Genomic DNA, 26,111 nt, shown 5'->3' on the forward strand with positions numbered 1-26,111 from the left:
GTTGTCTCAGTCGGAAAAAAAAATTATAATATCGCCTAACATTATTATTATTATTATTATTATTATTATTATTATACGGCGCTTGCAACACATTAAGGTCATATCAGCGCCAGTAAAAAGGAAGAAAATGAGACAGTAAAAAAGTTATAGAATTACAATTAAAGCACCCACGTATAAGTAAGACAAAGGGGAATTGGTTCAAATAAAGAACAGCAGATGTAGATTCCAAAAGCATACTATCAGTGTAATCAGTTTGCGATAACTTAAATGTCTCATCCTGACACAAGCACAGGTCCCCGTCATAAGGAACACACTCAAATGTTTACAAACCATTATATATATATGTAAAACAAACAATAATACAATGCGTAACAGAGGTTATTACCAAGACAAAAAATATCATCTCATTCATCTGTCGTGTTTCATCCATCCTGTTTTGTTGATAAAGGGGAAACCCGAAACGTTCATTTGATCTGTTTTTGTAATTAAATTAAAGCTTACATTCAATTTCACATTATAATTTATTTCTTCGAGCTTCGAGCAGCAACGTTTACATAAACTCTAACTATAAGTTTTACTGTTTCCCTCCCAGCCAGGGCCAGGACAAAACCAAGTCATATCATTCCAAGACAAGGACAGAAAGCAGGTTGGAAATCAAATATAGGAGGATAGAAGACAGTATGTAGTGCCTCCCTGCCATTACGGGAGGTCAGTTCCCACCCAGCACCACGTGCTTCCACCCTTCATCAAGAACATGTGCGGCTATCTGGTCTAGTGGAATGACACTCACAACGTAAAAACCAACAAGCAACAAAGACTGGGGTAACCAATAGCAGGAATTTGTACACTGCCAAATTGTTTGAACTCTTCTTTGTTTGTTTGTTTTTTAAGGGTTTTACGGCGCTCGCAACACATTTAGGTCATATCAGCGCCAGTAAAAAGGAAGAAATTTAGATCGTGAAAAGATTCTAGATGTACAATAAAAAAAGGACTTGAGGAAAAAGTAAGACAAAGGTGGATGATTAAAAAAGGGAACAGATGTAGATTCCAAGAGCACACCATCAATGTACTTAGTTTGAGATCACCTAAATGTCTCACCCAGACACCAGCACAATATCACACTAAGAGGAATACACTCAAATTTTTACATTATACATTCAAAATAACAAATATAACAATTATAACAATACATAACAGAGAGATGATTTGCAAGGAAAAAAATATCTCCCCAAACACTAACTATACATTTGACTGTTTCCCTCCCAGCCAAGCACTACGGCCAGGGCTAGGGCAAAACCAAAGTAATTTCATTTCAAGATAAAGACAGAAAGCAAATTGGAAAACAGACATAAGGGGATAGAAGACACAGTAAGTGCCACCCTGCCCACTATGGGAGGCCAGGAACCCCACCCAGTGTTTGAACTCTTGGCAACACTTCTCCCTAAAACACAACTGTGCACACCAGAGCAACATCAAGTCCAAATCGGTGAAGAGGACCAGACGTCAGCAGCACGTGCAGATCAGAAGAGGAATCAACAAAAATAATAGAAAAAAGAAGAATTTCCTATGTAAATTTTACGGCTATGTGGTCTTATGGTATGACACTCGCTTTCGGATTGGAAGGTCCTGGGTTCGAGCCTCGCTAGGCGCATAATTGAGTCCTTGGAAAAGACTCTTTACTCTCATTCTCTTACCGTACTTGGGTGTAAAATGAGTACCTGGCTGTCAGCAGCATTGTGCCCATAAAAATTGTAATATCACCTAACAGGCGTCATGTCCCGTCCTACATGTTAAGTGTTGCCGTTAGACAGGGCCCCCTGTAAAGGGCTTTGATCATGTTTAGTGGATATTGCGCTTATAAAAGCTCAATTTTTTTACACTCTACCTAGGACTCTGGCAAGACCCCACACAGCAAGTGACCCTCCTGCCCACCGTGGGAAGTCAAAAGACCCCACACAGCAAGTGACCTTCCTGCCCACCGTGGGCAGTCAAAAGACCCCACACAGCAAGTGACCCTCCTGCCCACCGTGGGCAGTCAAAAGACCCCACACAGCAAGTGACCCTCCTGCCCACCGTGGGCAGTCAAAAGACCCCACACAGCAAGTGACCCTCCTGCCCACCGTGGGAAGTCAAAAGTGTGGCACCAGGTTATTCATGAAGTCCCAGGTTTGAGAGTTTTATTTTGTTTTGTTTTTTTTTTTTTTGCTAGGTGAGGGTCAATTTAAGTCGATTGATATTTGAAGGACGAGTTTTCTGGCCAAATTTTTGAATACGAGTCTTTCCAAAATACGGTAGGTTAAAATAGCAAACAAAAAAAACTTGAGCTTTTTATCGCTCAATGTATACTTAAAGTATTCCAAGCGATTTACAATTTCTCCCAAGGCACTAGCAATACTGAACTTGTATTGCATGATGGGACGTTCGAAGGCATTGGTGTAGCAATGACTATCCCGCACAAATCTTTGGGCCTCTTTTTCGCTCACGAAGTGCCCGAATTCGCGTCAAAATATGGGATGAAGCCGTTTCGTATATGCTATTTTAAAAAATTAATTACGACGCTGTTTACTGTTTATCGATGAATATGACTGAAAGTTGGCACACGGTTAGAAAAAAGGTAATTTTAGATTATGTCAAGCGACAAAACTCTTACGATTACCAGAAGACCGTTAAAAATAGATTTTTACTCTTTGGAGTAAAATATTTCTAAAACTACCGGGGTGTGGAGGTTTTGTCGCTGACAAGGTAATACATGAACATTTCTTCTTTTTGGTTGTAAAATTTCATATGAATATGACGAGTACTTTTCCCGTATTTACAAAACACCATCCTAATTTGCTCTTCAAGTTTCAATCTTTTAATCAACGCAAGATACAACCAAAGGTCGAAAAAAAAAGCCGAAAAAGCGTCCCATATTTTCGCGTTTTTTTCCTCTTTGCGGGTCATCCAAATAAATGACACTTATGAAACTGCATAACTTGTTTATTTATGAATGGATTTTTAAAATTCAAAAACATTTTTACTCAGTGGAGATAGGGCTTTGATTTTAGACAAAATTTTTCCTCAAAAATAGAAAAAAACATTTTTCATAGTCATTGCTACATTGGTGTCGATCAGGAAATATGAGTAAAAATCGCTTTGCTTTTTTCTTTTTTTTTGCGCCACCAAGAACTGGACCCACACCCAGGACTTCTAGAGCACAAACCAAGTGTCATATAAAAAAAAGAAAATTATGCCCTTCCGCCACAACATCATAAGATGTCGTCTAGGCATTCCACGAAGGAATATAGATAATTCGTCAAACAAGATGTTTGATGTTTTCCAAGTGAGCAAATTGGGGGTCACAGTGCAATGCCTTTTAATCCACTTATTGCGCAAGATACAACCAAAGGTCGAAAAAAAAAGCCGAAAAAGCGTCCCATATTTTCGCGTTTTTTTCCTCTTTGCGGGTCATCCAAATAAATGACACTTATGAAACTGCATAACTTGTTTATTTATGAATGGATTTTTAAAATTCAAAAACATTTTTACTCAGTGGAGATAGGGCTTTGATTTTAGACAAAATTTTTCCTCAAAAATAGAAAAAAACATTTTTCATAGTCATTGCTACATTGGTGTCGATCAGGAAATATGAGTAAAAATCGCTTTGCTTTTTTTCTTTTTTTTTGCGCCACCAAGAACTGGACCCACACCCAGGACTTCTAGAGCACAAACCAAGTGTCATATAAAAAAAAGAAAATTATGCCCTTCCGCCACAACATCATAAGATGTCGTCAAGGCATTCCACGAAGGAATATAGATAATTCGTCAAACAAGATGTTTGATGTTTTCCAAGTGAGCAAATTGGGGGTCACAGTGCAATGCCTTTTAATCCACTTATTGCGCAAGATACAACCAAAGGTCGAAAAAAAAAGCCGAAAAAGCGTCCCATATTTTCGCGTTTTTTTCCTCTTTGCGGGTCATCCAAATAAATGACACTTATGAAACTGCATAACTTGTTTATTTATGAATGGATTTTTAAAATTCAAAAACATTTTTACTCAGTGGAGATAGGGCTTTGATTTTAGACAAAATTTTTCCTCAAAAATAGAAAAAAACATTTTTCATAGTCATTGCTACATTGGTGTCGATCAGGAAATATGAGTAAAAATCGCTTTGCTTTTTTTCTTTTTTTTGCGCCACCAAGAACTGGACCCACACCCAGGACTTCTAGAGCACAAACCAAGTGTCATATAAAAAAAAGAAAATTATGCCCTTCCGCCACAACATCATAAGATGTCGTCAAGGCATTCCACGAAGGAATATAGATAATTCGTCAAACAAGATGTTTGATGTTTTCCAAGTGAGCAAATTGGGGGTCACAGTGCAATGCCTAAACCACTCAGCCACCTCCCCCCCCCCCCCCCCCCCCCAAGTGTCATATATGCACGAAATAAAACTAGTAAAACAAGAGCACACAATCAAAGTACTTAATTTGATATCACCTAAAAGTCTCATCCAGACACAAGCATAGGTCCCCACTAAGACGAAAACACTCAAATGTTTACAAATCATATATTATAATATGTAAATAAAACATAATACAGTTCATAACAGAGAGATGATTTACAAGGAAAAAAATATCCTCCCAAAACTATAACTATACATTCAACTGTTTTCCTCCCAGTCAAGGACTCCTGTCAGGGTCAGGACAAAACTAAGTAATCTAATTCCAAGACAAAGACAGAAAGCATGTTGGAAAACAGATATAGAGGGATAGAAGACACAATATGTACCTCTCTGCCCACTGTGGGAGGTCAGGAACCCCACCCAGTTCATTCTGAGATGATAATGTTCTGAGTCATTGGGTGGCAAATATTTTATGACATAAACAAACGACACTTAGTATTCAGTATTCTTGTATAAATTTGAATTAATTTATTGAAGTTGCTTTACATTTGAAATTGTATAACGAACACATCAAAATAGCTCTATTAGCACCACTCACTTTCAAGTCAGACGTCGTCTATCCCATTTAAACCGCACCGTCAAAACTAGAAATACAAAAACAACCTTAACTTACTTTCACTATGCAACATTTGTTTATACACATGTAACAAAACCTCACTGTCAAAAATAAAGTTACAAACACATTTTAACTTACTTTTACTATGCGACATTTGACATTTGCGTATACACATGTAACAAAACATCATTACAACATGTATTCTTTTGGATTTGTTTTTTTTTTACATGGAAAAATAACTGGCATTGAAATTCATCTCCAGTCTAAATCATGATATATTGAAACGACAATGAAAAATAATGGGGATCATTAAGTAATTAATGTAAGCATGGGAATAATGATGATGAAGATGATGATTATGATGATGTTTGATGATAATGTTGACGACAACAAAACAACAACAACAACAACAATCGAAACAACATGAAGATAATTATGACCTAAACGTCTTCTCATCACCCTATTCTAACAAGGTAACAAGAATGGAAGACAATTCTAAAATACGACATTAATTCTTTAAAACCTCTGAAAAACTTTCTGAATTCTGATCTTTATCACTTTTTATTTATTAATATTTTTAAGGTCTTTTCAACATAAGACAAGACTGACACAGTCAGAATGTGTCTGATGATCATTTTGAATTTCATAATCTTAATCTATAAAAACTGAGTTGAAATAAATGGCTTGAGTTTTGTTTCTTCAACTTCAAAGCACTCTAATTTCCTACCTCTAACTCTAATTAGAATTTTTTTTTCACTTTTCACTTCCATCGATTTTTTCGTCTGGTTCTCACAACATAAAATCTGATTGACAACGTTGGCCACAGATGAAAACAAGAAACAGAAATGGCATCTTCTTCTTCTTCTTCAAGTACCAAGTCTGTGTCAGACATCGGTGATCATGGTACGCCATTCATCTCTCTGATCAGATAACCTCAGAAAACTAACATTACTCTTCTCTTTCTTTGTCACCCAGCTGTTCAAACTAATTTTAAAAATGTTAGTTTTTCTTGGTCTACCTTTACTGTTTTTACTTTCTATCTTTCCTGTGAGAGAGCAAGATGTTCAATAAATTTATTTAGAAATGGCATAGCACATCAAATAACCGTCATCAACTTTCCACTGCTTTGAGCCCCTCAGCGTCCTCCTTTTCACTCGTCACATCTTCTTTTGTCTCATTTTTGTCTGTAGATTGAGTTGTAGCATGGTCACCTTTCACGTCCACAGACGGTTCTGAAAATGAAAAAAATAAAAAGGGAGATAAAAAAAACAATCAATGTGTGTCATCCTATATTCTGTTTAATCAGAGGTTTACAGAACTGTCACTGGCAATAGGAAAAAAATAATTTTTGTTTTGAAATCTGAATTTCAAGAAATAAAAAAAAAAAAAAAAAAAAAATGCGTGGCTTCAACCCCCACATATGTAAATAATCACAAAAAAAATAACAATAATACTAATACATCGTTTTTTAGAAAGCACCCTATCTAATATTTAAACATTCAAACACATAACACACAATCCAGTAAGATAATCTAGCAATGTTACAATTGTGCGCCGGACAAAATTAGTTGAGGGCATAAAGCACTTATCATTATTGTGTCTGTAGCATATAGTATAGTATAATTCAGCGGCTATGTGATCTAGTAGTGTGACACTCGCTTTCAGATTGAAATGTCCTGGTCGAGCCTCGCTTGGCGCACAGTTGAGTCCTTGGAGAAGGCTCTTTACTCACATTCTCTCACCATACTCAGGTGTATAATGAGAACCTGGCCGTTAACAGTGTTGTCTCTGTCTGAAAAAATTGTAATATCGCCTGTTAGTCATGACCGTCCTACATGTTAAATGTTGCTGTTGGCCAGGGACCCCTTGAAAAGCGCTTTGAGCACGTTTAGTGGACATTGCGCTATATAAAAGCTCAATTTAATTTAGAATGCAATATGTGTGTGTATTTGTATGTTGCAATATTACACATACATAAGAGAGGTTTTTAAATATTTCTTAATTAAAGAAGTTTGTTTTATCAATACTTCCTGTATATGTCTTGAAAGGGAGTTCCAAATAAGGGGAGCTGAATATTCAAAAGATTGCTTGCTAATTTTGTGAGTCATGTTCAACTTTGGTTTTACAAGAATGCAAAAATATCATACTTCAAACCATACGTTTCTTGCTGGGATTTAGAGATTAATCTTTTTATCTATGAATCCAGGACTATGGAAGTAGATGTAGTGATTTATGAGTAAATTGATATTTACATCACTTTTCCTAAAAAAAAAAAATTATGGTAAAAAAAATCAAATCAAGTGGGAAAAAAATGGAAATTTGGCACTTTAAAAAATCGGTATAATATTATATAAATTTATTCTCTATGCGGTGGAAGGGTGTAAATAATTTATTTATGTATTTATTCCTTTCCTTGTCCAATCCACCACCAATACCAGACGTAGTTGATGTAGCATCAGTCACTGCCTGCTTGGCTAACTCTCCCTCCCCCACCCCTCTCCTCCTCTTGTCTCTGCCTCTCTTTAGTAATTGTACTTGACGAATCAATCATCTCTTGCTAAACTACAACACCCCCCCTTTTTGCCATCGCTTCTCTTTACCAGGTGTATTTGATGTATCAGTTACTCCTGCTTAGCTAACTCTCCCTTGCTCAACCCCGACCCCCCCTCCTCCCTCCCCCCATCACTCTTGCCATCTCTTCTCTTTACCAAGTGTATTTGATGTATCAGTTACTCCTGCTAAGCTAACTCTCCCTTGCTCAACCCCCACCCCCTCCTCCCTCCCCCAATCACTCTTGCCTTCCCTTCTCTTTACCAGATGTATTTGATGATTCTGTTGCTGCCGCTTGCTCAGCTAACTCCTTCGCCTTCCGAGCCTCCTCCTCCTCGGCTGCCAACTTTCGCCGCTCAGCTTCCTCTTCCTCTTGCCTTTTCTTCTCTTCCTCCTTCCTCTTCTCTATCACCTTGAACTCCTCTGGAAGGAGAGAAAAAAAAATAATAATTAAGAATTTAGTTCAAGATCAAAATCTGGTGTGGACATTTTTTACTTCGAGGAAATTAACTCCATGATCAAGTCTGTAAAAAATTTTAATCTAATGTTTGTTTGTTTGTTTTTAAGGGTTTTACAGCACTCGCAAAACATTTAGGTCATTAGTCATTTGTTTGTTTTTAAGGTTTTTACAGCACTCGCAACACATTTAGGTCATTAGTCATTTCAGCGCCAATAAAAAGGAAAAGGGGATATTGGAAAGATTCTAGAATTACAATAAAAAAGGACATAAGAAAAAGTTAGACAAAGGGGAATTGGTTCAAAAAGGGAACAAATGTAGATTCCAAGCGTACATTAAATGTACTTAGTTTAAGATCACCTAAAATTCTCATCCAGACACCAGCACAAGATCCCACTACAAAGAATACACTAAAATATTTACAGAATATATCCAAAACAGAAAACCTAGCCAACAATACATAACCGAGAGATGATTTACAAGGAAAAAATAAATCATCCCCCAAAACTAATACTAAACACTTGACTGTTTCCCTCTCAGATCAGGACTCTGGCAAGGGCCAGGACAAAACCAAGCAATCCTATTCCAAGACATACAGAAAGTAAAGTAACTTGGCAAACAGATATAAGAAGATAGAAAACAGCAAGTGACCTCCAGCCCACCATGGGAGGTCACATGACCTAGAAAACACAGCAGGTGACCTCCAGCCCACCATGGGAGGTCACATGACCTAGAAAACACAGCAAATGACCTCCATGGGAGGTCACATGACCCCATCCAGCTTACCCGCCAACTGAGCACAGAATTTCTTATGAGTGGACCAGTGGAGGCGTTGACAATCTTGATTACAGTAACGTACCTGGGGAGACAAACAGTACAAATAATATCAAAGTGGCAAAATTAGGGGGCAGGCATTGGGGTGTACGATGGGTCACAAGTGACAGACACGAGCAATTCAAATTTAAAAAAAAAAAATCTATGTACCATTTTTTTTTTAAAAATTGTTTTGATAGAATGCTAGCTGGTCTAAGTTGACTCTTTCAGTGCCGAGGCTATATTCGCATTTCCGTCACAAAAGGATTGACTCCTGATTGAGGCAGAACGAGAATGACAAGCTAAGACAAAGTGACATTCAAATTCAGTGCAAAATCTTGATTAAAATACCCTCCTAGGGCCAATGGAATGTTCTGATGAAAGAAATGATACCATTGGTTCAATTTATAGTACTTTTGTAGAAAGTGGGATTGGATTACATTATTGTTTTTGTCTTTCAAGACTGGCCGCACTGTACGGCCATTGGCCAATAGAACAGATTCTGCTCTGGCCACACAGTGCGGCCCATGGCACTGAAAGAGTTAAGATATTTGTAGAAAGATGTAATTCGTCTATTAAGGAAAATACCCTAATTCAAATAACTGGCAATTTGGAACAATCTAAAGTTTGAGACAAAAAATTCGTATTCAATTATTTTTTTAAAGAATGCCATTGATAAAGAACTTGCCAACATAATATTTGATTTCCATGAATAATGTAACATGACTTTGGATATTATTTGCATTTTGTATATAGAATGTACAAAGTTGGACACGTCAATTGAATGTAAGAGATAATTATACTACAGATATTGACTAGGACACTTATTTGTGTAGTAGATATTTAATACTCAATACTATCAAATTAACAATGAATGTTGTTTTATACAATTTTGATAACTTGTATCTATGCATGAAAGTTTTACAGAGCATTTAAAGGTTTTTTAGAACCTATTAGCAGGGCAAACACAATAAAGGAAGACCACTGGAAACTTGGAGAAGATCGGTGGAAAGAGAGAGGTGACATCCCTCAGTTGGACCTAGGATAAGGCCTGTAAGCTAGCATAAGGCAGAAGTCACTAGTGTTCCTTACTGTCGACCTTAAACACCAAAGAGGAGTAAGTAAGCAAGAACCTATTAGCTCTTAACTCTCTCCTTTCCAGCCATTTTCAGAATTTTCCCCAAAACTTCACACTCACCCAACACAAAAACAGACATTTCTAACTCACACAGAAAAGCAACAAGCACATTCTATCCATGATATTGTTCGACAATATGAGCTCTATTACAAAATGTAAAGTTTTTAAAGCTTATGGCAAAAAGAAAAGAAATCTGGATGAGAAAAGTGAAGGTTGCATCATAACAAATGTGACGATTTTTCAATAGGTGGTAAGGAGAGGGTTAAGCGATACTATACTATACGATAAGCAAAAGAAAGAAAGATTATATTGCACACATTTTCACACACCAAGCAAGCACACTCACCATTTTACACTTGGAGCATTTGTTCTGAGCTTTGGGGTCACCGCAGGTGTCACAACTTTCATCAGCGTCAAAGGAAAACTGCTGCCCTGTGACGATGGAGGTGATCAGAGACATGGCTGTAGGATCTCCACCCTGAATTGGATAGAGACAATATTCAAGTAATAATATAATAATAATAATAATAATAATAATAATAATAATAATAATAATAATAATAATAATAATAATAATAATAATAATAATAATAATAAAGTATGGTTTTTATACAGAGCCTTTCCCTGTATATCAACAAGCTCAAAGCACTTAACAGTAACGTGGCTACTTTCACTCAAACATACAACCACTCAAACATTGAATATGAAACAAAGCAATATAATTCTACAGTGCATGCTACATATTAAAAAGACAAGTTATAAGATGTTTTTTTAAAGAATTGTGCACCGTTACTGTCTCTGATATATCTTGGAAGGGAGTTCCAGATAAAGGGTGCCGAATATTCAAATGCATGCTCGCCAATTTTGTGAGTCATTTTTGACATCATTTTGATAAGTATTTGACATCTTCAAACCAGCCACAAGCACAAAAAAAACAAACCACATACATCCAGTGCTGCCAACAATAACCCATGAAAATGTGTACAATGGAGAGCCAAAATGAAAAAGATGTTGAAAAAGTGACTTAAAAAATATGATTAAAGCTAAATCCGATGGGCAATTAGACAAAACTATGATAGATATTTAAATAAATGAATAAATGTACTCTTTATAGAATATATAAATAGTATCAACTTCCATGATCCACAAATAAAATTTGATCTGACCCAGCAAGATAATATCATATTGAACTCCCTATATGAACTTCGGATCAAGAAACAAAATTAAGGGTGTAAGTACACTAAAAGATTATTTGACTGCTGAAAATTCTTAAATAATAGAAATATAATAATACATACAATCCTCAACAAAAATACGTACAATATAAAAAATTGTGTTAGAATACACATTTTTTATAAAAGGTCGGCACCACTGAAGACCTGCCACATGCACCAACTGGCTCGTGCATCGACTTATTAATGCCTATTATAGTCCATTCTGCAAGCTCAATTGGACTCAAAGTAAACAGCAAGAAGACTCTAGTCATGAGAATCAACACATTAAACAAAGATCCAGTGCTTATTGATGGAAATCCTCTAGAAGATATTCAAGAATTTATGTACTCGGGCAGTAAACTGACAACCAATGGTGACTGCAATGCAGAGATCAAAACCAGAATCAGAAAGGCAAACCAGGCATTCGCTTCCCTCGAGCAAATTTGGAGAGTAACGGGATTATATTCCAGCACTAAAATAAAGATTTTTAAAAGTAATGTCTTGAGCGTTTTGAGGAAGCGAGGCAGCCCCAAGGAGTCTTGGAGACGTATCCGTAGAGAGGGACCTAAAAAAGAGAGGTCTGTCCGTCGAGATAGCCCTAAAAATAGCTGCTGACAGGACCAGGTGGAGATCCTTTGCATCGCCTCAAGTGCCAGCAGGCCCGGAGAGGATTGAGGTGAGGAGGATATTCCATTGCGTAAATGTCGCCGGTATTCTGGCGATCAAGAGTACTTGACAATGAACGTATCTACACAGAGGAACTCTTTTGTATGGAGTTATGAATGATCGTAGCCTAACAGGGGAAAGATTCTACTTTCAGTTTCAGTTTGTTTTGATGTTGAATTCATCATTCTTGTGTTCAAGCTACAACGTTTGAAAGCTAGTGATGAGTTTGAGTTGAAGAACAAGTAAAAAGTGGAGGTGATGGGAGTGAAAGTTCTATGAAATTGTGTTGATGAAGAGGAGTGGGAGACTGACAATAGTAATAGTGATGATGAAAGTGGACTTTGAGTTTCAGTGAATGATGGTGGTGCTAGTGATGTTTTGATCAGTGGTGGAGGGTGGTCAAGGTATTCTTTTTTTACTTTTTAAAAATCTTTTGAAATCACAACTCATGTGAGCTCTTCAATATCATCAATTATACTTCTAACCATGCAAATAATGCATAGAATATATTCCTCTTTAAGAAAATGTATATTTTTATGGGTTTATTTCTTTAAACAAATTTTTAATAAATTTATTTTGGAAATAAGGTGGCATTTTGACTGCGGTTGCCTGGGAGGGCCTGACTCAATGGGACTAGTGGATGAAATTGTGTGAGTGAAAGGGTTACAAGACAAATGTCTAATACAAACTTACAATTTTGACTGGTGCAATCTGTCTAACCAACTGTTGTAATAGTGCAGAGTTGACGTATGGAAAATCTTTGAGGGACTGGCGAATCAATCGTTCTTGGAACTCAAAAAATCCATCCGACTCACGACCTTTCATCAAACTGTAAATGAGTATCGAGCAAAATTTTAAAAAAAGATCTTATTCTAAATCAATGACAATTTGCTTTTCAAATATATAAAAACAAATTTATTTAAATTTATCATTGTGTCTATAAAATTCCTTGAAATGATTTAATGGCAATACAAAATTGTAAAAATATAAAAGGTTAGTAATAGTAACAGGACTGTAAATGGTCGGTGAAAAAATTGTCGGAACTTTTTGAACATGCGAAAATAGACACAACAGGACAAAAATATGGACACAACACAGATATGACACGTCAATTGACTAGTCAAATCATGTCACTTTCCCCTACTTATTTATAATGAGGTCCTTATTTTATGGTACCAAAAAAAAATCCCAATTATTTGAGGGCCCAGGTCTGAGTTAGTTGTAAAATGAAAGGAAGAGAACAATTCCTACCCTTTTGAGGGATGTGTATCTAGTGCTTGACACGGGAAGCTGCGTATCTTTGCTCCTGTTTGTGTTAAATGTTTACGTTGATTCTTTCTTTTATTTGGATTAATTCTTATAAAAGAAGAAGAAGGAAGAAGAGAAGAAGAAAGAAAAAGAAGAAGAAGAAGAAGAAGAAGAAGAAGAAGAAGAAGAAGAAGAAGAAGAAGAAGAAGAAGAAGAAGAAGAAGAAGAAGAAGAAGAAGAAGAAGAAGAAGAAGAATAAGAGGAGGTGGTGCGGTCGTGTGAGAGGTTTCGAAGAAGAATATATATTTCGAAGAAAATAATTATTTCGCATTATTTTTATTTTTTTTCCGTCTCAATTACAGACTGAAACAAAAAATCATAGGGAAAAAGAAATAAGACACGGAAAAGTGCATGTGTGTCAGTAGCAAAATAGAGAGAAACCCTCCGGTCCGGTCCAAGAAGCTCCGACACACTTCTGTGCGTGCGTTATTTACTGACATGGTGTGTGTTCGACGACTCACGCGTGCGTGCGTTATTTACTGACAAGGTGTGTGTTCGACGACTCACGCGAACTTCGCGACCCTCTCTCGCTGGCTGTGGCACAGTAGCCAGGCAGTGAATACATACACGTTGAGCGGAGCCTGTAGGTGGCATGATAATATTATACCTAACTGATAGACGGCCTAGTTTTGTTTTGTCTTTGATGCGAAAAATAAAAAGTTTTTTGTTTTTTTAAGTCTGCATTTGAAACAGAATAAAATCTGATTTTTTCGAGGAATGAAATAAAAGTCTTTTATTTTATTTTTTATTGGTTCTGTTCTTTGACGTTACGAATTTTATTTTTACTATTAATTTTTAAAAAAAATATTAGCACTTATAGAGCAAAATCGTACTGTCGAAAATCCCACCATAGTTGGAAGATTTACAGGCCTGTAATAATAATAACAATAATAATAAAATAATACTATTGTAATAATATTAATAATAATAATAATAATAATAATAATAATAATAATAATAATAATAATAATAATAATAATAATAATAATATAATAATAATAATATATAATATAATAATAATAATAATAATAATAATAATAAATAATACTTTAATAATAATAAATAATAATAATAATAATAATAATAATAATAATAATAATAATAATAATAATAATAATAATAATAATAATAATAATAATAATAATAATATATAAATAATAATAATAATAATAATAATAATAATGAAATACTTATGTATTGCATCAATGAAGATAGTAATGAATTTTTAATAACTTCTGATACGATGTAAGAGATACAGAAGTGGGGTGATCACAATTTGAGCTTTGATGTTCATATACAACATATCTTTAACAAGGCCACAAAGACAAATGGCATCATTAATAAAAGCTTCATTTATACGGATGTTGATATATTTGTTACACTGTATAAATTATTTGTGAGAAGAAGAAGAAGAAGAAGAAGAAGAAGAAGAAGAAGAAAAAAAAAAAAAAAGAAGAAGAAGAAATAGAAGAAGGGGGGAAGGGGTGGCTGACATCTCTAGTCCAACACAGAAAGCCCAATCCCACAATTCATTCACACCTTTTAATCCAAGGCTGTATGGAACGGTCTTTGTCCTTCTCCATTGCCTCTGTAGCCAATTTGATGACGGTGCCGATAAAATGACACTTGATTGCCATCACATCATTTATCTCCCTTGACTTCATGTTCTTCTCCGTCAGACGAGATAGAACAAGGCACACTTTCTTGGACTCCTTCACCATTTCAGGGTGCTCTCGCAGGTAATACGAAATCTGGAAATCCACAAACAACAATCTGTCGTAATCAAATCTTAATAAAAAATGGAGGTTGGATGTCAGGGTGCCCCTTTGAGGCTATGTGGTCTAGTGGTATGACACTTCAGATTGGACGGTCCTGGGTTTGAGTCTCGTTCTGAGCAGCGCATAGTTGAGTCCATGGAAAAGGCTCTTTACTCACATTCTCTCCACGTACTCAGGTGTTAAATGAGTACCAAATTCGATAATGGCATTGTCTCTGTCTGAAAAGCAAAACAAAATGTTCTTTTGTCCAGTAGGTGTTATGTCTCGTCCTATATGTTAAGTATTGCTGTTGGCTTGGACCCCTTGTAAAAAAAAAAAAAAATATATATATAATATATATAATATATATATATATATATATATATATATATATATATATATATATATATGAATTCCTTCTCTTTACGCCTTTCACCACAGCATCATGAGGTAACATCGCCTAGGCATTCCATGAAGAAACTTGAGCTTTAATAAAGCGCAATAGCCACTAAACATGCTCAAAGCCTGACCAATGGCAACACGTAATATGTAGAACGAGGCATGATGCCTGTTATGCGATAATACAATTATTTTTCCGACAGAGACAACGCTGTTAACAGACAGGTATTCGTTTTACACATGAGTACGATGTGAGAATGTGAGTAAAGAGTCGTTTGAAAGGACTCAACTATATACCGAGCAATGCTCAAACCCAGGACCTTCAGATCCGAAAGCGAGTGTCAGACCACTAGATCACATAGTCGCACATAAGATATATAGATAATCCATCAAACAAGACGTCTGGTGTCAACATGAAGCACCAAAGTCCAAAGCATACCTCGAAAGCAAAGAAATTACAAGGGAAAATATCTTCCAGCAAAGAGAACTTTTAACTGACCGTCTCCCTCCAAACCAAATATACCCCTTGGCAAAACTAAATTTTCTTAATCCTGAGAACAAGGACACAAAGCCATATGCACCTAGGGCATGCATAATATAGTGAGATAAGCTGTGCTTTACAAATGTGCATTATCATTATTTTTATTATTATTATTATTATTATTATTATTATATGGAATTGTGATAAAGAGGGATAGAAGACACAGCACAGATGAACTAATGCCCCCCCCCCCCCTTTCACATCATTCCACCCATCATTTACCTTGACGGGATGTAGGTTTGTAAAGTTGATGAGGGCACATAAAGCTGGTGCCACAGATGCTGGCAGTTTTGCCTCTGTTTCCAAACCTGTAAAAAAAAAAAAAAAAATTAATGTGAGCATTTATAATATCACGCAATACCCACTAAACGCACTTAAAAGGGCTATCAAGTAGGAAGAAACATGATGCCTGTTAGTCGATATTATATTTTTACATTTTTAAAAAATAAATTTATAAGACACTTATACCATGAGGACACAGGTTCTGACTACACTGTCCATATCTCTTTTTTTTTTTTCTTTGAACAAGCGGCCGTGATCACATTTTGCTCACTGATAAAAAAAAAAGAGAAAAAAAAGGTTGAGCTTTTATATAGCGTAATATCAATTAATGTGCTCAAAGCGCTTTACAAGGGGTCCCTGACCAACAGCAACATGTAACATGTAGAACGAAACATGACGCCTGTTAGAGAATACATTTTTTTTGTCCGACAGAGATAACGCTGTTAACGGCCAGGTACTCATTTTACACCTGAGTACGGTGAGAGAATGTGAATAAAGAGCCTTTTCCAAGGACTCAACTATGCGAGGCTCGAACTCAGGACCTTTTGATCCGAAAGCGAGTGTCATACCACTAGCCTCACCAATACATACATGTCATTCCAGTCTTATTGTCTTTTTGAGATATGCAGATAATAATATCAAGTCTGCCTTGATTTGAATACGGGGAGTCCTATTGTATTTTTATCAACTTATAGGTTAAGAAACAATCTTTATAAACTTATAGGTTAAGAAACAATCTTTATAAACTTATAGGTTAAGAAACAATCTTTATAAACTTATGGGTTAAGAAACAAGCTTTATAAACTTATGGGTGAAGAAACAATCATTATAAACTTATGGGTTAAGAAACAATCTTTATAAACTTATGGGTGAAGAAACAATCTTTATAAACTAAAAGGTTAAAAAACAATTTTTATAAACTAAAAGGTTAAAAAAACATTTTTTATAAACTTATAGGTAAAGAAACAATTTTTATAAACTTTTAGGTTAAGAAACAATTTTTATAAACATATATTTTAAGAAACAATTTTTATAAACTTATATTTTAAGAAACAATTTTTATACACTTATATTTTAAGAAACAATTTTTATAAACTTATAGGCTAAGAAACAATTGTTATAAACGTATAGTTTATGCAACAATGATCTACATACCTTGTGGTTTGGTGTAGTAGTCAATCTCATCTCTGGGAAAGAAATTGTTGATGACACTGACGCACTGGTGCTGACCTGGTGAGAATGAAATGATGTGTTGATGAAGAGACTATGATGATGAAGATGTTGATGATGATTATAATGATGATGATGATGATGATGATGATAATGATGAAGAAGATGCAATGATAATAATAAAGAAGAAGAAGAAGAAGAAGAAGAAGAAGAAGAAGAAGAAGAAGAAGAAGAAGAAGAAGAAGAAGAAGAAGAAGAAGAAGAAGAAGAAGAAGAAGAAGAAGAAGAAGAAGAAGAAGAAGAAGAAGAAGAAGAAGCCATTGCTTGACAGAACACCCGAATGCGGCCCCTGATTTCCTAACCTGATCATGGCAGAACGTGATTCTCTATCTCTAGTGCTTTTGAAGCTCTTTTTGGTCGGGAAAATTCATTACTATATTTTTTTTTTTTAATGCGAATTTCCGAAAGTATGAGAAGAATGGAAGTGAAAGTAACTTTTTACCGTATCCGATTTTTACAGCTATCAGCAAGGTTACAATTTTATCAATTTGGTCCAAAAATAAATGAAGAGTTATCTCCCTGTCCTTGGTTGTTGGGATTAAACTTCCTGAGATGGATTTGTCAAGCAATGGGTTTAAAAAATATCAAAGAAAAGTAGTATTTCATGTAAAGGTTTATCTGAATTTTACGTTTAATTGTTTTTGTTGTTGGCTTATGAAGAGCTTGTAACCTGAAACATTCTATGTTAATAATCATCTTTTTTTTTTCTTTTTGCTATTTAACCCTTTCCTTACCACCTACAGCAAAATCGTCACATTTGTTACGACACAATATACATTTTTTCTTATTCAGATTTATTTTGTACATCACAAACTTTCAAGAATGATCTTTGTTTAATTAATAAGAACATAAAGATGTTTTGTAGAGAGCTTGTTTGAGTTTAATAAATAAATTTTTCTGCTGGGTCAGCCTGCCATTTTGAGTTGGGAAAATATTGAAAATCATCAGTAAGGAGAGAGTTAAACTATAATACTCTTTTTTTCATTCAATAAATCATTACCAACAAAGGCAGCCATCTGTGCAGCAGTTCTGTTGACTGAGTTGATGTGAGTGATGTTGGCACCAGCATTCAATACCATCCGAGTCACCTCAGCATTTCCTAAGGACGAGAAAATAATTCAAAATATATAAGGCCACTGTAAAGCTATTAAGTTAAGCCTTTAAAGGCAGGATTCAATTTTGATCCATCCTGATGGCAAATATTTTGTTTTCTTCATGACAGCAATAATAAGGATGAAATGCTATTCCAACCTACCCCAGGCAGTTCTATAAATTAAAAAATCTGTATATTTTTGGAGAAAAATTCAAATTTGAAGTTTAAAAATTCGGTATAAACCTAAAATACATGAGTAAATCTATATAAATGGCAGGTTTCAGCTGCTATGCTGAAAATATTTTTAATTCATAAAAGTGAGTGGAGCAGGCAATTATGTTGGTAATAACAAGAAATGAAGTGAGTAGGAAAGTGTCCGAAGACGAATGAAGAATAAAACCGTCGCAGCGACGATGGGGGCTCGAATCTGTGACCTTACTGGTACGACAACTCCGCCTGGCCGGGGAGATTGTGACTCAAACATATGAGCTATCTATCCACAACCCCCATCGCCGGCGCAACGTTTTTATTCTCCGTTGTCTTCTGGCACTTTCCTACTCCCTTCATTTCTTGTTATGCTGACAATGACACTGTTCTGACAATTTTAACACAGGGTTGCCAATTGGATTCAGTAGTCTGATGTCACGCGCCCGGCAACGGCGGCCATCTTGGTTCTAAACAAAGAAAATCTTTACTTTTTATTCTTCATGCTGGCGAGAACTTTTCATTCCCTTTTCATATGCCTTGTGATCAGAATGTGTAAAAGTCAAAACATGATCAAATTGATGGGGTTTTTTTCCTCTGGGTACGCTTTTAAGCTCGCCGGAGAAATATTTCATACGGCGTCCGCCATTGTTCCGATAGTTTAGAGCCAGTGTTACTAAGTTACCATACGTCATTAGGAAGGAAGTGACGGTACGACTATTGAATCCTATTCAGGAGACAAAAATTTACGGAACTTTTACGCAAACACATTGACCAACCCTCTTCTGATTGCTGAACTCCAGTAAAAAGAGTTTTTGTACCGTCAACTGGGGCTACTTAGGCCACCTGGGGTAACTTAGGCCACTTACTGAAAACAAGATTGCTTATTTTAAAAGATAAATTACATGTAGCTTTTATCTTTTAAATAATTAGAACCCACAAGATCTAATAAGCACTCATGAATTTAACTTTTTAAAAAGCAACCTCTTTTATTCCACTAAGTGGCCGAAGTAACCCCGGTTGACGGTACTTAATTACTTTTTTATCGTTTAGCAGGGGATTGGAAAATATACTGAGGGTTTATAATATACTGAATTCCGTATATATATATACGGGAATTCACGGAAAATTGACCCAAAAAAATAAATAAAAGGAGGGATGGGGGAGGGGGAGTCATTGTAATTTATCAATACTTTTTGACAAACAAAAAATGTTTGTCTCTGAGTAAGGCAATATATTCAGTCTTACCACAGATAAGATAAGGATATTTTTCTTTTAACTCAAATTAAAAAAAAAAAAAATATTCGTATAAAAAAAACAAAATGCATAAATTTTACGCTTATTGTGAGAATTATCACTTTTAATGCTCTAGTTCAAACGCTTTGTCGTTTAATCTGGAAAACAGATCAATGTGTTCATGTCCTCATTCACCTGTATGTGTGTGTGCGTATGTGTGTTTGTGTGTGTGCATGTGTGGGTTTAAGTGTTTGTGTAAGCAATCGTACTGTGTCTGGATGAAATCAAATTTATAAGTCCATGCAGTAGTATACATTAACTTATTTATCACTTTTGTGTCATTGTAATGTGCTCAGAGCCTGAATAATATAGTTGCGCTTAAAACAAATGTGCATTATTATTATTATTATTATGATTATTATTGGGGGCGAAGTGGCCGAGTGGTTAAGGCATTGCACTGTGACCTGGATGACCCGGGTTCGAGCCCCACTTCAGGCACTTTCATTTTTTTCCTTGAGCAAGATTATTAACCCCCAATTTGCTCACTTGGACAATATGGGTGATTCCTGTTGACATCAGACATCTTATTTAATGAGTTATCTATATTCCTTCATAGAATGCCTTGGCGATGATTTCTTATGATATCATGCCGCAAAAGGCAGATTATTAATATTATTATTATTATTATTATTATTATTATTATTATTATTATTATTATTATTATTAATAATATCATTATTACCATAATTCATGGATAAAATTATAAAAATCCCCTAATTTTCATCTCTTTTAAACAAGTGAAAACAGTCTATGATTATATTTAGATTAATAATGAGAGAAATAATTTTTAAAAATAAATTCCAGGTTTGTCGCTACTAAAGGTTAAACTGACCAGAGAGAGCGGCAAACATGAGTGTTGAATAGGAGTTTTCATGGAAGTTGGAGTTGACATCTGCTCCATTTGCCAGGAAAAATTCCACCAATTCCCTGTTGCCTCGGAATGCTGCCAGCTGTAAAGGTGTCATCCCTTTCTATAAAGACAAAAGAAAAGAGGATTTGATGACAATATTAAATCATCATTTAGATAATATTAATATATATTCCAGACATGTGAACTCTCAGAGACTCATCATCATTGCCTTTTTCACCCTGGGTCAGGGTATAGGCCACAGACAAACAGTTTCCGTCCTCTCTATCCTGAGCTAACTTTTTTATCTCGTTCCATGTCTTATCACTTCTCTTTATAACAGCTTCTTTAATTCTTCTCCATGTTTCCCGAGTCCTTCCCCTTGATCTTCTGCCCTGAGGGCTCCAGTCCAATACTTTCTTTGTTATAGTGGAGTCATTCTTCCTAAGGGTTTCCATCCCCCATCGTCTTCTTCTATTCTCTCCACGTTTTCTTTTTCTGAGACTAATTTGGGGAAAATTTTGAGGGAGATTTGGGATATGACTGAAGATGTATTATTTAAAAAATGATACTTGTGATGATGATGATGATTATAATGATGATGAAATAAAAACCATTTGAAATTTCCTCTATAAATTTAAAAAGGTTGGCAGATCTGGTAGTAGGAACCAATTAAAAAAAAAAAAAAAAAAAAAAAGCAATAATCATTTTTAAGAAAACAGCTTCAATCAAATAATATCATTGCAAAGAAAAAAAAAAAAAAGAGCATGTATAATCTGGAGATAAATCAATAAAATCATAAAGCATTCATAGAAAGCATACAAATAAATACAAATATAGGATAAGATAAGATAAGATAAGATATACTTTATTCATCCTTTAATGGAAATTATAATTCTGTATCATAATACAAGTCAGTAATATATATATATATATATATATATATATATATATATATATATATATATATATATATATATATATATATATATAAAAGAAGTATAAAATGTAAAGAAATTAAATAAAAATTGGCAAAGAATATTAAAAGTCTTAAAAAGTACAGTGGAACAACAAACTGATATAATATGGTGACTATATAATGTAATTCATTTTTGGCATTTAGTTGGTACTTCTCTAACTCTTAACAATGTCCAGAGAAGATTCTACTTGGGAATAGCATATAAAGACATCAGAATACTTACGGGATCCAAGCAATCAATCTTGACATGGTTTGCCTTGATGTGTGCTTTGATAGCTTCCGTCGAGCCTGGAAAAGCAAAAACAATGAATCATACATCAGTTGGTTGACTCATGGTCTAGTGATATAGGACCCTTTATATGTGACCCCTCGTCTCAAAACAGTATATTATGTCAGGATGTACCAGATGCTAAAATGTCAAATTATAGTTAAACTGGTCAAAAATATGAAACATTGATATTTAGCACACTAAAATAAGATATTTCTTATCCTCTAAAAAGCATATAAACTCAACTAAGTATGATATTTCTGGCTACAAATTCCATTTTCAGCATCTTAATCATCCCGACTTAATACCGTTTTGAGACGAGAGGGCACATATTTGGAATTTGGAGTTTTACCTTCCAAATACTTTAAGGAACTCCCGATCGAGAGAAACAATTTTGCCTAAGTTATTTATAATACAGTCCACTCCGCTTAATCGCACACTCCGCTTATACGCTACACATTACCAAAAAACGGAATTTGTTCTATATCATCGCTCTGCTTAATCGAACACCATGTTCGCTTAAACGCTACACCTTGATTGCGATGTCAAGCAACAGCCATATGAAATCAATGATGTGGTTTCCGTTCCACGAAATTTTTTGGCCAAAGCATTCGATCAATTCTTTACAATGGGCAACAATGTACCCATCAGCGACGAACTGACATCTCAGGAGCTACTGAGCTCCGTTCAGCTACACAAAAGACAATGCCTAGATAATGAAGATGAGGATGATTCAACGGAATGTGACAAACACTGAAATACTTGACATGTTGGAAAAACATTGCTAAATCTAAGAAGAATGCTTGACAGATCATCTGCATTGGCGGGACTGGAGACAAGGGTTTATAAACAGTTTACACAGAATAGAAAGCAATCAACGCTTCATGATTATCGTTCTTATATAAACAATAATGTCACATTTTGTTGTCGGTAAAACATGTGAAAGACAAGAAAAAAAAAACAAGAAGAAAAAGAAAGAAAAAAAAATACAAAAAAAAAGAACAAAAATTAAATAAAAATTAAGAAACAAACATTCTAATGAGGCTTTGTCTTGAATATGACGGTCCTAGCCCGTAGACAATCGAGAAGGCAAGGTCCTACATGAATTACACAGGAAAGCTGGGGCTTAGATGCTATTATTAGCTTCTCCGCTTAATCGCACACTCCATTTAATTGACACACTAAGTCGAACTCCCGAAGGTGTGCGATAAAGCGGAGTCGACTGCATTTACAAAATAATATTAAAAGTTTCATATGTATGTCTAATGTTTTGTTTCTAAAGTGTCCCATCTCCTTTTAGGTCAGCCTATGTAAGGAACCAATTTTCTAAGCCCATGTTCCTGAATCGAGAAATATGGGCATTGTTGGTATACAGCTAGCTGTGAATGCCATGCCATATTCTTGCTTTGTTTACACTACACAGAGACTGAATTACCACCTTAGCTGTTTTTATCAAATTGTAAAACAAGAGAAAGGAGAGTTGTTGGTGACAGTTGGGGATCAGAGAGAGAGAGAGAGAGAGAGAGAGAGAGAGAGAGAGAGAGAGAGAGAGAGAGAGAGAGGGAAGAGAGAGAGAGGGGGAAAGAGAGAGAGAGTGTGGGAGAGAGAGGGGGGGGGGGGGAGAGAGAGAGACTAAGAGAGAGAGAGAGAGAGAGAGAGAGAGAGAGAGAGAGAGAGTCATGATGGATTCGACAGGTATAAGATTACTTGCTTCATGACGACTGGATTTTTTTTTTTAATTTGCTTTTAATCACAACTTGGGATTGTTGTCATATTTACAATTGGATTTAGTTTGAATTCTAATTGTGTGCTCATGGACTTATCTATTATCTTGAATTTAATGTGAGAAAATCCAAGTTTAACTCTAGACTCTAGCGTCTGTTCCGTTAAATTATCAATCTAAATTTCATTTCAGAAATGTATGCACTTCAAATAAATTTGGTTTCAAAGGAATATAAAAAGGAATAATCAGAAAAATACCGTAGTTTTAACTTTACAACTTTTAAAATAATCTGACCGTTGTCTCTAGTCGCTAGGACCTCGCCGCCGTATCAGTATCAGTATCGGTACAATGGACAATGAAATAATTACGGAATTCGTGGCTCTTTACACACATGGCTTTGTAATTTCCTCACAAAACGTACCATGAAAGTAGTCCTAGACGGCACGTCATCGGATGAATGTCCAGTCATACCAGGAGTACCACAGGGAATGGTGCTAGGACCCATACTATTTTTTGTTTCATCAATGACCTTACCTCTACGAGTAAAATCTCAGATTAGGTTATTCGCCGATGACGGTCTAATAATATACCGACCAATAAAATCTGCAAATGATAAAAAATTGCTACAAGAGGACTTGAATAGTCTCGAACAGTGGGCTCATGATTGGGGAATGAAATTTAACGCAAACAAATGCTACATCCTCAGCACAGCTAAAAAGTACAATGAGACCTACAAGTTAAACAACACCGTCTTGAAACAAGTCGACGATCACCCATACCTTGGCATCACCTTCTCAAAGGACTTGAAATGGGGGAAACACATTAACAAATAACCCAAAAGGCAAGCTGCACCCTCGCGTTTCTCCGCCGAAATCTTAGCCACGCCCCAACGTCATGCAAACAAAACTCCTACCTCGCACTTGTGAGATCACAATTGGAATACGGAGCAGTTGCCTGGGGCCCCTACCTGAAAGAGGATATATTCAAAAACTTGAGAGAGTCCAGAGACAAGGCGCCCGGTTCATAACTGGGAACTATAAGAGCAGAACCTCAGGATGCATGACAAAAATGTTTGAAGAAAGAAATCTCATCAGCCTCCAACAAAGAGAAAAGAAACCCGTCTGTCATTCATGTTCAAGATAATAACAGATCAAATACCATCAAAAAAAGGCAGACTCCTTTTTCACGCCACGACCAAACAAAAGAAAAATCCGAGCACTCACTTTCGCCAACCACATAACCGAAAACCCCATTGACAGATACGCCACAAACAATTCGAACTGCTTCAAAATCCCACAGACAAGAACACAAAACTACAGAAATTCTTTCCTCATTAGAACTATCTTGGAGTGGAATGTGCTGGATGAACTGGTCATCATGGCACCACACTTAAACGATTTCAAGGCCCGACTGACATGGGCCCGCCCCCAATGAGGACGCCGCTGAAATACAACCAGACCATTGGTTTCTTCAGCGCCAACCATACAGACACAGAAATCAATTTCATTTCCATTCAAAATGGAAAATTGTCTTGTTCTTTACTCAAAACTAAAGAGAAGTTTATAATAAAACGCATCTTAAGTAAACTCTTTAATGTTACTAAAAGTAATGTATACGAAATTGAATGGGAATATATGCTTAAACAACTTATAATTTTAATCAATTGCGTAGAACAAACATCGGTCTGTTCCCATTCATATTCGTGCCGCTTCCTTTCTCATCATTTTCATAGCAGAAGACGAATTATGTATGAGAAGTGTGGAACATGAGGCTTAATGTATGTAAAAATCAAATTGTGACTGTTTGATAGACAAAATCTGACATTTAAGTAATTGATATCTTCTTTAACAATACAAACCTTTCTCAATGAGATCAAAAACCTTCTTTTCGTCTGGGGTGCATTCATATTCTTTCTTGTTGGAGGACGCCATGTTTAGTTTACACACTTTGTAATAAATTGAATAGAGTTATCGACCTTACCGGCTCGCTGTCACGTCAGGGAGCAAGAAGTTTCCAGACAGTTGCCATGGAAATAACAAATACCAATCGCTAACGTTACGGTTACGCTACATTATGACTATTTGTAACACATTCTCCCATTCAATGTGCTAAACATGACATAGAGAGTGAAAACAGAGACAGTAAGTTTCTGCAAGACGAAAACGGATGTATCTAATTTGAAATATCAATGTCACTACATTATACTTATCAATATTTAACTTTAGGAAGAAATGTGAGCATAAATACCAAGAAACTCAAGAAACCATCTAGATCTATCTAGTTACTCAAAAGTAGAAGAAAAACTTGTTATAAAAAAGGGTAATCCACTTTATCATTGTGGCTG

General features: G+C 35.6%; 1 protein-coding gene across 1 annotated transcript; it reads right to left on the reverse strand.

Moving 5' to 3' along the window:
- Positions 1-4,884: 4,884 nt before the first annotated feature.
- LOC144957691 (ankyrin repeat and MYND domain-containing protein 2-like) lies at positions 4,885-25,715 on the reverse strand. Its single transcript, XM_078889053.1, has 12 exons — positions 25,626-25,715; positions 22,000-22,064; positions 20,783-20,921; positions 18,358-18,456; positions 17,283-17,357; positions 16,068-16,153; positions 14,688-14,899; positions 12,534-12,669; positions 10,307-10,438; positions 8,796-8,868; positions 7,817-7,975; positions 4,885-6,234 (listed from the first exon to the last, which is right to left on the reverse strand). Exons 1-12 carry the CDS (start codon positions 25,696-25,698, stop codon positions 6,113-6,115), a joined length of 1,371 nt encoding a protein of 456 aa, XP_078745179.1. The 5' UTR covers positions 25,699-25,715; the 3' UTR covers positions 4,885-6,112.
- Between the last annotated feature and the right edge of the window lie 396 nt (positions 25,716-26,111).

The sequence above is a fragment of the Berghia stephanieae genome, chromosome 12, assembly GCF_034508935.2.
Source record: "Berghia stephanieae isolate SIO BIC M18660-M18661 chromosome 12, UCSD_Bste_1.3, whole genome shotgun sequence".
In the NCBI taxonomy this organism is placed as follows: Eukaryota; Metazoa; Mollusca; class Gastropoda; order Nudibranchia; family Aeolidiidae; genus Berghia; species Berghia stephanieae.

Coding starts and splice junctions, on each gene's coding strand:
- LOC144957691 (XM_078889053.1), bottom strand. CDS start 25,698: ATGGCGTCCTCCAACAAGAAAGAATATGAATGCACCCCAGACGAAAAG. Junction 12,670..14,687: donor ATACAGCCTTGGATTAAAAG/GTGTGAATGAAT, acceptor ACTCATTTACAG/TTTGATGAAAGGTCGTGAGT. Junction 7,976..8,795: donor ATTCTGTGCTCAGTTGGCGG/GTAAGCTGGATG, acceptor CTCTCCTTCCAG/AGGAGTTCAAGGTGATAGAG.